The 16030-nt window shown below is 35.0% G+C and overlaps 4 protein-coding genes across 7 annotated transcripts; 2 read left to right on the top strand and 2 right to left on the bottom strand.

The window, feature by feature from the left end:
• The first annotated feature begins 115 nt into the window (after window positions 1-115).
• LOC136415789 (transmembrane protein 256 homolog) lies at window positions 116-1396 on the top strand. 2 transcript variants are annotated; one of them, XM_066400590.1, is made up of 3 exons: window positions 122-320; window positions 378-650; window positions 705-1396. In XM_066400590.1, the coding sequence occupies exons 1-3, from the start codon at window positions 246-248 to the stop codon at window positions 846-848; spliced, it is 492 nt and encodes a 163-aa protein (XP_066256687.1). In that variant the 5' UTR covers window positions 122-245; the 3' UTR covers window positions 849-1396. The 2 variants fall into 2 exon arrangements, with proteins under 2 accessions (XP_066256686.1, XP_066256687.1); XM_066400589.1 differs by having other exon boundaries at window positions 116-650.
• LOC136415788 (protein phosphatase methylesterase 1) lies at window positions 1254-2923 on the bottom strand. The gene is made up of 2 exons (XM_066400588.1): window positions 2784-2923; window positions 1254-2717 (listed from the first exon to the last, which is right to left on the bottom strand). The coding sequence occupies exon 2, from the start codon at window positions 2618-2620 to the stop codon at window positions 1412-1414; it is 1209 nt and encodes a 402-aa protein (XP_066256685.1). The 5' UTR covers window positions 2621-2717; window positions 2784-2923; the 3' UTR covers window positions 1254-1411.
• A 1945-nt stretch (window positions 2924-4868) lies between these two features.
• Window positions 4869-6595, top strand: LOC136415863 (uncharacterized). The gene has a single exon (XM_066400721.1). It carries the CDS (start codon window positions 4871-4873, stop codon window positions 6593-6595), a length of 1725 nt encoding a protein of 574 aa, XP_066256818.1. The 5' UTR covers window positions 4869-4870.
• On the bottom strand, window positions 6558-15701 carry LOC136415864 (longitudinals lacking protein, isoforms H/M/V-like). Of its 3 annotated transcripts, none has more exons than XM_066400722.1 (3): window positions 15452-15701; window positions 8254-8435; window positions 6558-8195 (listed from the first exon to the last, which is right to left on the bottom strand). In XM_066400722.1, the coding sequence occupies exons 1-3, from the start codon at window positions 15494-15496 to the stop codon at window positions 6875-6877; spliced, it is 1548 nt and encodes a 515-aa protein (XP_066256819.1). In that variant the 5' UTR covers window positions 15497-15701; the 3' UTR covers window positions 6558-6874. The 3 variants fall into 3 exon arrangements, 2 of the variants coding, with proteins under 2 accessions (XP_066256819.1, XP_066256820.1); XR_010752652.1 differs by lacking the exons at window positions 6558-8195; window positions 8254-8435 and adding exons at window positions 11627-12062; window positions 12121-14324 and having other exon boundaries at window positions 15452-15698; XM_066400723.1 differs by lacking the exons at window positions 6558-8195; window positions 8254-8435 and adding an exon at window positions 11627-14324 and having other exon boundaries at window positions 15452-15698.
• Window positions 15702-16030: the final 329 nt, after the last annotated feature.

The raw sequence follows: 16030 nt of genomic DNA, 5'->3' as shown, positions 1-16030 counted from the left end.
GCACAATTAGCCACTTTCGAAAACATTTCATGTCAATCAAGTTTTTGATAGACCGAAGTAGCGTTTGAATATCCCATTGTTTATCTTTCTTTGCTAAGTAAAGACTTGTCATATTTTTAACAAATCATACGTTGTTTTCAATTAATTAATTCCAATTTGAATATCTCTATAATCGAGAAATATTTCTAATTTAAGCGTATTTATCTTCTGCAAGTCAGGATAGCAAGGTGAAATTTGATAACGGAATGGGATTTTACGACTTCGTAAATTTTGTTCTATATGATAACCCAGTCTCAAAAACGGTAACATCGATGGTTCTCGTAAGCGCTTTCTGTATTCTCACATTTTGCTTAGCGAGAAATTGTGTTTCCTTGCAGAACAGTAAAAACAACTCACCTCCTATTCCAAATGTAACAGTTATAACTGAGAAAACACCCTTATGGAAACTGGCAACTGAGGGGGGACCATTTATTCGGATAGCAGCTTTGCTGGGAGCCTCAGCAGTTGCTTTAGGGGCATATGGAGCACACAGAACATTCCCTAAAGACCGAGAAGTTGAATTGAAACTTATATATGATACAGCAAATCGCTATCATTTCTTTCATTCCTTGGCACTACTTAGTATTCCTTTGTGTCAGAATCCTAAAATTGTAAGTATTGCATCAAAGTAATAGGTCTTCATTTGACCTTTTTTGCGTTTCCAGGCTGGTACCTTAATCTTATCAGGAACTATTTTATTTTCTGGCACATTGTACTATCATGCTCTTACTGCTGATAACAAATTTGGAAGATTGGCTCCCCTTGGAGGAACAATTTTAATTTTGGGATGGCTGTCCATGGTTATTTAAATTAAGTTCTTTAAGACTTAAACATAGAACTTTTTTTCTAGGTGTTAATAATAATCAATGACATGCTGTTTAAGTTTTATATAAAGTAGATATGTTCAACAAGTATGTTATGTGATTGATTTGATATTATTAGTCAAAATTAGATGTTATTGTATAGCAGGAATGGTAACTTATTTAAGTTGGTGTAGTAAAGACTATGATAGTATAATTTATAATGGTTTTTGTATAAATTTTAAAGTTTACTTTGTATGCATTAATTTTACTTGTGCAGTAGGTTGTAGAAATTTGTCATGTTGGACTTAATTTTTGAGGATGAAAGGGATTTTTAAGATATTAAATTTCCATGGAAACAGAAAAATTCATTATTTGTGTAAATGGAAACAGAAGAAACAGAAATTAAGCATGTTTATGCTGGAATATATTTAAATAATATTTAATTAAAACATTGACAATGAGTATAGCTACACAAGTATGCTAAGATAATCAACTAGCAATGGAAATAAATAATTCCAACAACAAAAAGCAATATATATCTAAATATTAACGAATTTGAATGCTCTTATTTAGCAGCATGTGTTGGGATACAAAGGCATAGAGAAACCAGGCTTTGTTTCAGCACACTTCTGTTTCACCAAATAAATGCTCAAAAGTTCAGCCACTTGGCGAGGTTGATCTTCATGTACTGCATGTCCTGTTTTTGCCAACACTTGCAACTGAAATTTCCCCTGCATTTGGCCCACTGTAAGTTTAGTATCAAGTCCAAAAATATTTGCCAGAATCAGTATTTTTGGACAGGAAGTACCTAAAAATTTCTCTGATAAACCTTGAAACCATTGCTGCCAATAAGTTTCAGTCTGGCTTAAGTCTATTCTCCACAAATAGGGATCCTCATTTGACTGACTCTCTGTAGTTTTTGGACGTTTAAATGCATTCTCATTCACACTAGAAGCACTAGGCCCTAATTTAGTTTCTTCTTGTTCTGAGACTGTCTCTTCATCAATTTCTTTGATACTAGACTCTGACACAGTCAGCTGTTTTTCAATAGGGTTGGACAAGTTGATGCCGTCAATTTTGTCAAAATCTTGCCATTCATCGCAGGCCAACTGTCCAGTTTTGGCATTAATTATTTGACCTGGCATGGAGATTCTTGCAGCTTCCAGATTATGACATTGTCCCCCTTTGTAACACCATCTAATGGCATGTGGAATACTTTTAAAGGAAGTGGGGCGACCTCTTAAGATACTTTGCATTGATGATAAGGCATCTAAAGCAGTGCCTTCTACTACATCTATCACACAAAGTCCTACTAGCAACTGAATTTTGTAAGAAGCACTGACTGCAATAGCACCCCCCATACTATGACCCACTAATATAACCTTAGCATTTTCCCTCTCAGCTAGTTTATTTGCAATTTCAGCCACATCCTCACTTAAAGTTTCTAAAGACAAATCGTTATCATCATTAGTTTTGGTATTTCCATGTCCACGGAAATCAATAGCTATTACTTGACATTCTATGTTTTCATGTATTTCTTTTGCAAAAAGAGACCATGTCAAACCGTTATAACCACCACCATGCAAACACAGCACCAATGGGCCAGATGATCCTTTGATATATACATGATGCTTTCCTGATTCAGTTTCAATGTAATCTTCTTTATCAAAATAATACTGCCATTTTAAAGGGGAAAAATTTGGTTTTGCAATTCCAAGATTTACTTGGGAGGGCTTTTTGCGGGGTAGACCTAACACTGCTTTTCTTAGATCAGTCATAATTGGGTTTATAATGAACTACTTTCAATAGTTAACAAAGACAGTTTTACTTACTACACTTTGTTGGACTGTGCAATTAGTAAAATGCTGAATGGACCTGCATCAACAAAACAAGTTTTTTTGCAAATTTTTTTACATGGAAGAAAGAATCTTTTTTGCTTACCTAATATGGATGGAAACTTTTGTCTTCTCGCTTCTGGTAATGTTTATAGCGATTCCCTCGTCTATAATCTCTGCTCCTATCATTAAATGAATTGCCCTGATATCTACTTGAGCCAGGTCTATTGCGATTGTGGTAGTTTGATTGCTGTTCCCATGGGTATTCTATTGGAGGTGAAAGAATCCCTTGGTCGAAAACTGCCTTATATTCCGGATCTTCGTCGGAGAATCTGTTTGAGAATTCTTCCTCACACTCTTCCAAAAATTGTAACTGTGCATCAGTTAAAGTCATTCTTCACTGAGCCACATCGGTTTTATTGAGTAACTGAATGTAGAATTTAACATTTAACAATTGGCTTTGAGAATTAAAATTAATTATTTTAAACGAAAAACGTATACCCTTTATCAATTTATTTCAGATACGGTCAGTCAATGCTTTTGTCATTCATTGCGTCATTTGAATTGACTTTACAATTTTAACATCATATGCAGGTACAAGTCACAAAATTGAATATACGGCAACGTCGGAAGTTTGGCGTTCTCTTTCACATTAGTACTTAAATAGGTATAAATACAACTAAACACCTAAAAGAATATTCCTATGTAAAAAATAAAAATTCTTTGAAACGCAGAAAAGACAAAGTGAACTTACGGGAAATACCCCTCTTAAAAAGAGGGAAAAGGAATTCGAAAACAAATTATTAGGAAAAAGATCACCCTGTTATAAGTATTACAATTATTTCAAGCGTAAATGTATGTCTTAATAATATAATTATATAATACAAAATAATGTAATCATGTCATATTTGAAAAAATGGCTATTTATACAGTATATTTCACGACTCTAACGATATGAAGGAGTGTATGCTTCCGGGCATCCCCATTTATAGTATACAAAAAACGAAGTAAACATAATAGAGATTAGCTCTTATACTGCATGAGCTCTGTAATGTTACCGGCTTGTTTTTAAACAGCCAGATTATTGATTGTTATTTAAAATTTTCTATCTAAATTATTTGAAATAATTTTTCTTTTCAAAATTAAGTAAGAAAATAAATATAACTCTGTAACATCAAACAAAATGAAATTCTAGAAATGAACAAAGAACCAATAAAAATTTAATAAATGGAAATTAAAATAAAAACCAAAACTGAATTAAATGCTCAAATCTGCTCCTTCCTTGTACAGAACAGTAATCAAACCAGTTACAAAAATTCCGTCGCACGTTTGCAAATGTTTCTGAAGTGATAGTTTGCATGCAATTTCGAATTTTAATTCGTAACTCATTAAAATTATTAGCCCTATTACCCTTGTCTGTAAATTGTAGATTTAACATAACTACATAAAAAAAATCTGCAGGAGTTATATCAAGAGACCTAGATGTCTATAAAATGTTGCCCCATTTACTTATTGCTTTGTTTCGAAAATGTTCCTTAAGACATTCTTTAACAAAAGCGGTATTGTGGGCAAAACAACCATCTTGTTGAAACCATACATCTCTTAACTCAATTCCTAATTGTTGGATTGTCGGAATAATTAGTATCTGGAATAGGTCGAGGTATTTCAATCCATTTAAAGTATGTTCAATAAAAAACAGACCAATTACATGGTTACTTAAAATACTTGCCCAAACATTAAGTTTTTGAGGATATTGGGTTCATGCATTGTACGTTCTGTGCAAATTCTCCCTTGACCAGTAATGAGTGACGGCTGGATTAGCTTGACCCAATAATGGGAAGGTCGATTCATCCGTAGAAAGGATGTTTTTCTGTATACTATAAATAAGGACGCACTGAAGCATGCACTCCTTCATATCGCTAGTGTTGTGAAATACACTATATATCAAACATCAGCGTGATTATCAAAGAGTAAGATTTATATGTATTTCTGACATATACAAAAATAAAAATTAAAAAAAAATCATACCCTGTCACTTTACAAATTATAAATAAATGGGATACGTTTACACCACCACACATTGTTTAGTCAATAAATTAATATCGTTATGGTAACAAATTCCCCCTAACAGCGAATTGTATATTTTATTAACATCTTTTCCACCCTTAGTTTGTTGCGTCTCTCTACTAAATAATGAATCGCACAAGCAAAACAGGTCTCGCTGCCAGCCCTACAAAAACAGTCCCAAAATACATAAAGACACAAAATGTTCAATTAAGAGCTATCGCGAAACCTGCTCCCTACAAGCTGAAACCGTATTCCGGTCTTTACAACCCTTACCCCAGTGGGTGCTCATTGCTTTGCAACCATCCCATGGACAAACAAGCAAAAGAACTATTTCGGAAAGCCAAGGAAAATTGGACCAACGATGAGCGACGTAGCATCCTGCTCACCGACGAAATACATGCCATTAAGACCAGTTTAAGCAAGTTTAGTTGTGGGGACAGACATTTAATTACTCAGATTGAGAGTGTTCCTGAGGAGCTGTTCCGGAGGTACACAGACACCGATTCTCGTCCATTAACCCCTGCACCAACTTTGGTAAGTGGTGCTACCAGAGCATCTGGTTCTAGAAGATGTGTGACTCCTGAAGCGTGTGGTACTAGACCGAAGGCGCAGCTAGTCTTGGATTTGAGGAGAACTCACAGTCAAGATACTATATCATATAGCATATCTCTTCAAGAGCCTCCAATAGTCCGAGTTCAAAATGTCTTAACTAGGGCTGCCAGTTTGGAGGAAATTCCCCGTACTAGGAAATCTGCCACTACAAATAATTTGTCGGTGCCATCCCCTAGGAAAGCCAAGACTGCGATCACTAACACTAAGAAATTGATTTTTAGTGCTATCACAGCTGAGTCTAGCAATAAAAACGCCGAAGAAAAAATGGAGGGAGTCTCATTCAATGGCAAGAAAGAAGAGGATTACGTTAAGCGCAGGGGCAAAAGACGAAAGAAAAAGCAAAGGGATTCTTCCAGGGGACCTCCAGCTTTCCAAGCTCCAGTAGACCCAGAAACCCAAGTGGCAGCCATTGCGATCGACTCTCCAAGTCTAGATGTACTAATGTCCTGTGCACCAAATCAAAGTCAAGACGGATTGCTAAAAAGAATCTCAAGCAAAAAAGGCACAAAGCTGCTATGTGATAAGAGTTTCGAGATTGAGTCTTATCTTAATGCAGAAATATTAAACCAGCTTAGACGCGAATTAAACGAGGATTTGGTGGATAGTGAATTGAACTTGAACAGAAAAAAGGCCCTCGAAGAAGCTCTTAAAGTCATGCCTAAGGACAAAGCACACTGCAGAGAGTTACTGGAGCTGGAAAACGAACTTAAAATACCCAAATTAAATTCAAATTTGTGGATGTCTTTGCCTAGGACCTTCACCAGGTCTAGTGCTAGGTTCGAGTTACCTATGAACAGTATGTCCCTATCTAAAATGACCCCTGTAGAATACCTACAAGAAAACGTTACCATTTCTTCAGAGAGAAAACTATTATTCAACTGCATTTTTAACAAATTCAAAACGGACACTGACTTAAAGCTGGAAAGAAAAATGTCAGGTCACGTAATGCAGGAAGCGTTAGATCTTCTAATGGGCAGGCCAATGACACCTGAAGAAGCAACTCGATTTAAAAATTTGGTCGGATGGGGGGATTCGGTGGATTTCAAGACATTTTGCGGCATTGCTGCTTTGTGCGAAAGGATCATGGCGCCCTCCTATTTCAGCAGACTTGCCGATCGGAAAACTGATCCTTCTCATGAAATTGAGGTGGCTGATTTCGAACTGTTGTCCCGCAAGATCACCGGACAATTAGTAGACGAGCGATTAATTCAAATATTATGCAATATTAAAATTCTTTAACGCAATAATTATCAGTGTACATCATTAATTATTATATTACAATAATTATTCCTACCATTCGATAGCCCTCTTGAAAAGTGGTAATTTTAGGTAAAATTTAAGCAGCTTTAGTTTGCTTAGACCTACATCACATGGAAAATTCATACTAATTCTAAACATGCCCATCGATATTTACATTGACTAATCTCATGCCCCAAATGCGTCGAGGAACAAAATGCTCTGGGATCAAAGAATGTTGGGTAAAAAAAAATGTGTACCAACTTCAAACGCCCTATAATTTTATTCGTATATCGGCAATCTGAAACTCAAGATACTTTTATAAGTATTAGCAATTTTCATGTTTTGAAGAAACAAAAAGTACTGCTTTGATGTGAGCAAATCAAATTTTAAAATTAGATGATCACGAGTAGCATTTCGAGATAGTTCTAATAAACTGGGTAACTGACAGAGTTTTTTCAAGTCTGCTTTGTACTTCTCGGTGAAATTCATATTGTGAATGTGCGTCAATCGCGGAAATCTAAAAAATTGGAAAAAGCTAGTTAAGCAAAGCATTGAAAAATTCTCAAGTCCACCAGCTAATATGCTTCCAAACCGTTTGGTGGGTAGTCTCGTGTCAAATAAAAACCTAGCGAAACTGACGACACTGTTATCCAGGAGATCAAGGTCCATGTGAAGACAGGCGTACAATAAATCAGTATAACCATACATCTCAAATAATTGTCCAATAATGTCGCCACTCAAAGAGTACCCATGGCTCGCGTACAGAAATAGGAGTTCATGAACTATGTCAGACCAAGCTCCCTTATCGATTACAACATAAGTTACAAAGTTATATAGGGGGAAAAAGTCGAAATCTACAAACAACGGAGCTAAATTATTGCTATTTATGATAACGCGTAGGTACATGTGAACGTCATTTTCTTCCAGCGCATTGATAATCTGTTCTACGTAAGACAAGTTTGAATGTAACTTCTGGTATTTAAAATCTTTCCAGACAAGAGTAAAGTTATCCACATTGGGGACACGTAAACACATAATAAAAGCATTTAGATGCTCATTTTCGTGGTTAACATCGGCCCCCCTCTCGATGATTTCCCGTACATGGGGGCACGTATGAGTTAGAGCTAAATTCAGTAAAGTCATTCCATCCTTGGTGACAGCATTAAAATCAGTTACGTAATCAAATAAAGCAGCTTGAAAATCCACATCATCGAAACAGATAGCTTTCATGAACGGAGTAATACCATTGTTACAGGGAATGTTAGGATCTGCCCCATAATACAACAGCATACAAAGGGTTTCCAAATTTTGCTCATTTATGGCCTCGTGCAGAACAGTTTCTCCACTATAATCTGTTGCGTCCATTTCTGCCCCGCTGACAATGAGCTTCTCCACAATTTTAGGATATTTCACTGATATGTGCAATGGTGTCATGTCCTCCAAAGTAGGCAAGTTCACGTCACAGTCTGCCTTGATTAAAATTTCGACCAAATTCAAATATCCGCGTTTTCCAGCCAGAAATAAGGCAGTTTCCCCGTAAAAATTCTTACAGTTAACGTTGACATCATCGCAAGTTAATAGGAAATCGGCTATTTCGGGTCTAGAAAATAACGTATTACTTACCTACAGAACTTCTTCAAAAAGCTAATGCAACTTACAAGTTGTTAATAACCGCTACGTGTAACGGGGTATTTCCATGGTTGTCGTTAATATTTGCCGACCTTCCCGCTATTACTAACGCTTTAACTTTGTTTAAATCTGCCTGCATAACGGCTTGGATAACCCCAGTTGCTAGCAATGGGTCGTCATAAACGAAGACCACTGACGCGTTATGGGGATACTGCAACGAAAACAGGATCTGTTAAATGACGATAAGAATGCTGTGCTTGGTGATAAAATGAACAAACCGTAAGAATAGGATTACGTGAAGTATTTGGTTGGGACAAATATTTAGAACGCCGAGATTTTTCAGGATTTAAAAATGCGTAGTGTCCAGATTTTGTTTGTTTTGGTATCTAATTTTTCTCTTATACATATACAGTGAATAATGTTAAAAAAATAGGAATTTGACAATTATAGACAGTCATTTGTTTTTCGATTTGTATGTCATCTCTAATCATTTCTGAAGCACAACCCGAAAGCAAAGAAAAATTTACCCAAATTCATAAGTAAAAGAATTTCCCATATGATGCGGAATTTATGGGTCACACTGCACTTTAATTTCACACTGTTTACTATTTCGCTAAGTTAATTAAATTTTACGTATATCAATGCAAAAATTCGCTGTTTTCCATTTGGCTGAAGCCACATTGAAACTGTGATTTTGCCTAGTTGCTTGCTATGTAATGACATTTGCATTCTATGGCAAAAAGTATACGAATTCAATTCTACATTTTCGATATCTTATTGGATAAATGAAACATGGAATGTAGTCACACTAAAGTAAACAAGTGACTGAGTGTGCGCTTATGTTTATAGCATGTTTTCGATGGTTAACACGCTCATAGAATCTTGTTTTTTCTTTTGAGCTTTTTTTGAACAGTATTCTGTGAGGTTAGATAATTACCAGAGTTAAGCGTTTTTCGCTCACCTCTCTAAACTCTATAAACTCAGGAATTCTAAAAAGCCGGATGATCAAGAGATAGTTCGCCAACAGCAAAAAAAAGAAACCACAACACACGAAAAAGCAGCTGCTTGGATTTCTAATACAAAACTAAACACCACAAAACTTTTTTCTGAATGCGAGCGGACAGGACCGGTCTTAAATATTAACTATGATGAAAGGGCAAGTGCAGTAAAAACAAAGGCCAAAAATGACCTCTAATTCAATGAATAACTTGTTACCAGAAGTACGCTATGTCTTGTCAAAAACTTTAGGAATAATTACAGAAATGTTCTAAATGAAAACAGTATTAAAGCTAGAACATATTAAAATATTATAAACAACAAATCTTGATGACAACATCTTAAATCAATTTTTGTTGGTGTAGTCGACGACAACAAATAAATTGGTTCCAATATAAATTTACTAAAGGTATTCACCAAATGAAAAATTTTCCGACCTTCAGCTTTTCAGAAGTAAGTTAGAATCATTTCAAACAAATGAAGCATGAAAAATAAAATTGTTAAAAAAGTTATAAAAAAATATAATCATATACCCAGTTACTAAACTAATAAACAAAGTAATAAGATTGGTGGCGATAACTACTCCGATAGCTTCCGCCCCATCTCTTTGGTACTCTCAAAGTACTACATCTCTGTAGTACTTTGCCTTCAAGCTGATAGAATCTGTATTGGGAAATCAAACCAACGATTCTTTTAAACACATTACTCCTTTTATAAACATCAATACTGGTTTAAGTCAGGCCAACCGACTAAAGATGCGATTGCTGCATGTTATTATCAAAAATGAGAAGAATAGGAAAAGTGGCTTTGACTATCTCTCATATCAACTCGTTATAAAAAATCTAAGACATTGCAAGTTCAGTAAAGTAGCTTATGCATGGAACAACTCAAAAACTAACAACCATATATTTTCAAAAACATCTGTAATTGGAGTTGGAAACAGTGATTATGCCAAATTCCTGAGGATTCATTTAGAGCAGAAACAAAAGCGGTCTCTTCACGTCAATCAACTGGCATGAAAAATATCAAGGTCTCTTAGATAAAGACCAAGCTCCAGCATCATCAAGAATATCTGGCATGTAATGTACTTCTACAAATATCCGGGAAAAATAAAATCCCGTTTTTATTTTTTTATAAATTTATTACTAATTATTTTCTAAAACTATTAACATTTTCTTAGGGCACTTGTTTATTCATCTTGAGAAAATAATTTTACTTGTTAGATTTTGTGTCGTTTTTCAGATACTCTACTTCTTTCCGATTTTGAGTGGATTTTGATTTGCCAAAACTGGTGGTATAATATTTGTCTTTAAATTTTTACAACACATTTTATGAAGTATGTTCAAAAATCTAAGAAGGAGTGGACACCGAAGGCCGCAAATGCAGTGTAAAATACATAAAAGCGGATCGAAACATAACGCAAAAATCAATTTTAAACTTCCGCTGTCTTCTGTTTTTAATCATTTTTCGCTATACATGACGGCGGTCTATGTTTTACTTACTTCAAGCCAAGAACCTATAACTTAATTAATATATCGGCTGTCTGAAACTCAAAATCTTTTTATAAATATTAGCAATTTGCGTATTTTGAATAAACAAAAGATACTGCTTGGACGTGAGTAGACCAAATTTAAAAATCAGGCAATCACGAGTAGTGTTTCGAGACAATTCTAATAAGCTGGGAAACTGGCAAAGTGTCTTTAAGTCTTCTTTGTCTTGTGCTGCCAAATGCACACCGCGAAAAATCATTTGCGGAAATCTGAAAAACCGGGTAAAGTCACGTAAACAAAGCACTGGAAAGTTCTCCAGTCCACCGGCAAGTACGCTTCCAAACCCCTTGGTGGGTAGTTTTGTGTCGCATAAAAATCGGGCAAAACTGACGTAACTGTTATTCAAGGGTTCAAGGTCTATGTGAAGACAGACGTACAATAAATCAGTACAACCGTACATCTCGAACGACTGTCCAACAATGTCGCCACTCAAAGAGTACCCGTGACTTACATACAGAAACAGGAATTCATGAACTATGACCGACCAAGCACTCTTATCAACTACAACATTGTTTACAAAATTATATATGGGGAAAAAGTCGAAGTCTTCAAACAATGGAGCTAAATTATTGCTATTTATGATAACGCGCAGGTACATATTTACTTCATTTTCATCCAGTGTAGTAATAATTTGTTCTACGAAAGACAAGTGGGTGTACAACTTCTGTTACTGAAAATCCTTCCAAATAATGGTAAAGTTAACCACGTTGGGAACTTTTAAACACATAAAGAAGGCGTTTAGATTCTCATGTTTGTAGTTAACGTTGGCACCCCTATCGATGATTTCTTGAACGTGTCAACAGGTGTGGGTGAGGGCAAAATTCAACAAGGTCATGCCGTCGGTGGTGACTGCATTAAAGTCAGTCGCATAATCAAATAAAACCTCTTGAAAATCCATATCATCGAGAACAAGAGCTTTCATGAACGGGGTGAAACCACCGTTGCAGGGAGTATTGGGATCTGCCCCATAATACAACAGCATGCAAACGGTTTCCAAGTTTTGCTCATTTATTGCCTCGTGTAGAACAGTTTCTCCACTGTAATCTGGTGCGTTAATTTCTGCCCCGTTCGCAATTAGCATCTTTACAACTTCGGGAGAGTTCACCGATATATGCAGCGGTGTTTTGTTCTGGAAATTGGACAGGTCCACAAAACTATTTGCCTTGATTAAAGTTTCGACCAAATTCAGATATCCGCGTTTTCCAGCCAGAAATAAGGCAGTTTCCCCAAAGAAATTATGGGTGTTGACATTGACATCCTTGCAAGATAATAAGAAATCGACTATTTCGGGTCTAGAAAATAACAAATTACATGTTTACATAATTTCCTCAAAAAATTAATATCACTTACAAGTTATTAATAACCGCTATCTGTAACGGGGTGTTTCCATATTTGTCGTTAATATTTGCCGATCTTCCTGCGAATGTTAACGCTTTAATTTTGTTTAAATCTGCCTGGATAACAGCTTGGATAATTCCAGTTACTACTAACGGGTTATTGTAAACGAATGCCATTGGCGAATTTAAGGGATACTGTAACGAAAAGAGGACCTTTTAGATGAGGATGAGAATGCTACTTGGTGACAAAACGAACAAACCACAAGAACAGGACTACATGAAATACACCACAAGAACTGGACTACATGAAGTATTTGACAAAGACACAAATGGTGGTGAAGAAATATTACGAACAAAAGGTGTCTCACGGCTTTAAAATGTGTAGAGTTGAGATTCCATTTATGTTTACCGGGTATCTCGTTTATTGCTGAAGATAGAAACATACATTTTTTGCAAAGTATTACTACTTAGTACTAAACGTAGAGAGCCACAAATTTATTTTTTCTACTGTGTGAGACACCTCCCAACGTCCGACAAGATACAAAAAGTAAACACAACATTGATATTACAGCAGGGACACATTTCCTTTTAAAATTCAAGGGGATCTAAAAAATGTTTCCAATTGAAAACATTCTTCATTCACCTCAATTCAAATAGGACAAATATTGCCTAAGCACCCAAATTAGAATAATGCTAAATTCAGAAATATAACAAACAGTGGTTGAACCGAAACAGATATCAAAATTACAATTAAGAGGTGTAAGAGGATATACAAGATGACTCCATGAAGGCATGACAAAGATAAAGAATTTTATCTCGCTCCCAAATTAAATGAACATCATTTTGATGATTTTTAAAAAACAATTTTCCAGTATTTACACTTTGTTGGACTATCCTACATCTGTCAAAATAAAACATCTAAGATAGGTGCTTTGAAACTCTAACTCTAGTCAACTGATTTCTACGAACTTTTATAAATTAATCTTTCATGCAGTATTAAATCATATATCCATTTTCTCTTTTTGCTTTATTACTTATCCGTCATATATTCATATTAGACTTTGACGCACTAGGAGATCCTTGAAATCGGCTTAAAATCACTCTCAATTGTCTCTCAGGGCGCGTCTGCACATCTGGCACTGGCTGATGCGCAAAAGTAGCCTTAGAAATATTTCTACAAGAAAAAATTCTGCTGCTACGCGTCCTACATATTTTCCTCACTATGACCTCCGATTCGTCAGACCCATCATTCGTATCTTCTGATGACTTTGAGATCAAATTCAACGATTTTAGAAATTCGCTTTGTTGGGCAGCATTTCCTCTCGTCGATGCTATGGGAGAATTAGTTTTATGGTCATCATGGTCATGTTGGTTCAGCCTAATCAAGCTTTCCTTACTTCTAGTTGATATGTCATTGTCAGGTTCTCCCACTGAAAAGTATATACTTGAGGGAGGCCGAGGAGGGCTGTCTAAAATATCCAATTCTGCTTGAATGTTACTTCTATTTTCATGAAGATTATCATTATCAGAGATGGAACCCGCAAGTTCTGGAATTTCAACTGATATCAAATCATTTTTATCGTCAAGTTTCTGTTGTTTAGGTTTTAGTCCTTTACTTTTTTTTCGTCTCTTCTTTGAATTGTTACGTGAATTAGTATTTGTGTCGTGGTAACTTTCAGGTTCAGGTGATGAATTTAAATCAACATCGTTGTTATTAGATAAGGTTACATCCAAAGAGCTCTCCCTTGTTATCGGGCGGCCGGAGTGATCACTTAAAACCGTGTCATCGCTGGACTCATTTACTGAAGTAAACCCCTCGATTTCTAAGGACCTGCATGTTTCAAGAAATTTGCTGAGTAAAGTTCTGGGCACCGTGGTCTCTCCAGTATACATATATTCTAGGAAACATGATGCTTCCTCTGAAGTTACATCCTTTAAGATAATAATAATATGTTGTTCCAATGGAGCATCTTTCAAAATTTTTTTGAAATAAGGAGAACACACTGACAAGACCAGTTTGTGAGCTTTGAATATAAAATTTGTGTTTGTAAGAGTAACATCACAGAACGTTTCCTCTTTCAAAAACTCGTCAAAAACGCGTTCAAAAAATTTTGGATGTTTACGTGCTCGCACACAAAACTTCTGTTCTTTTGTACCCATTGATTTTAAATGTTTCACTAGGCCCTAGTAGATGTGATGATTCCACTGTAGTTATGGCTGAAAGAAGACACTGTGATGAAATTCTAGGAGGCTTTTATATAGTATACTAGATATAGCATAGATATACTTTTCACATGAAGTAGGCGCGTAAAAAACTAATTTCTGATTGAATAGTGACCACTTATTTACTTAAATTTTTACAAAAATATATAATTTTACAAGTTCAAAGTGCAAATTTTCAGTTGTGAAAAGTGTAACACAGTAGTTTGTTTACTAAAAGTAAATTTTTTAGCTAGTCAACAAAGTGAGGAATTACAAGTGACTTAGTAATTATTTACTCCAAAGTACTATGAGGATTATTTTAATAATATTGGTCAAATAAAACATTTTTCAAGGTATTTTCTAAGCAATTAAAAAGTACTTTTGGTGTAAACACTTCAATAAGTTTTTTATATTTCCGATATTCCCTTAATATCAGTCTGATATTTCGAGTAATAGATTTTGAACATAGGTAAGTTATTTCATAATTTGTAACAATAAGAGTGGAAGCAAGTTCATTAAGGTCTATTATATCCTGTGCTTAGGACTTTTATATAGAGTAACATTTTAAAAATTGGGCAACTAAGAATCTTTTTGAGAAATGAAAAATACATCAGATAATTGTAAGACGTTTTCAGATGGTTACTTGGGTCACTTAATTCTCCATTCTTAATTATAAATTTTTATAGAGTTAGTTTCCTATCGTGAATGTGTGTATTGTTGAAAGAATGAAGGTGAATTTTCATTTGGAATTCAACATTCATTGCGAGAATTGTTTCAAATAGTGTGTTGAAAAAGTATCTTTCAGAAAAATAACTGAAAATTCTGCCAATTAGCCAATTGTCGAAATGACATTCTTAAGAATTAAGAATTTGCATAAATCAACTTTAATAAGTATTATGAATTAACAATTAATAAGGAATAAAAAAATTGGATAAATCTAGCCTTAGTAATTTCATCTTACTCAGCTCTATTGCATTTTAAATATGAAACATAGCAACATTTAAGATCTTGGATGGTGACCAAACTAACCCTAAAAACCGTCTAAAAAAACTTTGGCCTTTACTTTCCAAAAAACATAAAATAGTTTCGTAAATAGTTCTACTTATAAATTCCACTACCATGTACCAAGTTTGTATACTTACAATATCATGTAATTCCTGGTCAGATTCTGATGAATGTTCGGCCATGGAAAAATTCTGCCACAGAATACAGAAAAGCTTTTATCCTCCACTTATTTTGAAAATTTGTATTTTCTAAATGGTTTAATTTAACATAAATTGTATATGGGTATCTGCATTATATAGAGCAACAATAGCAAAGGATCCTGGATGTTCTTATTCATTTAATGGGAAATTTGGATTTTAATATACGCACACCATTAATCTGTATTCTGTCATTTTTACCTCACACTACTTTTTTTCAAAAGTCTACTTCACTTCACTTCCTCAGGATGAATTCGACACGACTTTATCAATAAGGCTCCAGGCAGAACTAGGCCTGAGGCAACAATGCGTGCGATTCAAGATTCGCTTATTACGGTTCTAAGCTGTAGAAGACTTAAGAACTGTGTTGCAATTGGAATTTTAATGTTTCAAAAAATTTTCATTTGTGTTTGTAAAACACAAATCAAAAGTATATATAGTTAATACGTTATTATTTATATAACAAACATTCGACATATAAAAACTAAAATTACAAAAAAATGGTCGTAAAATGCAACG

The sequence above is a fragment of the Euwallacea similis genome, chromosome 21 (assembly GCF_039881205.1).
Source record: "Euwallacea similis isolate ESF13 chromosome 21, ESF131.1, whole genome shotgun sequence".
NCBI lineage: Eukaryota > Metazoa > Arthropoda > Insecta > Coleoptera > Curculionidae > Euwallacea > Euwallacea similis.
Note: the sequence above shows the minus strand (reverse complement) of the source record. Positions and strands in the feature narration are given on the sequence as shown.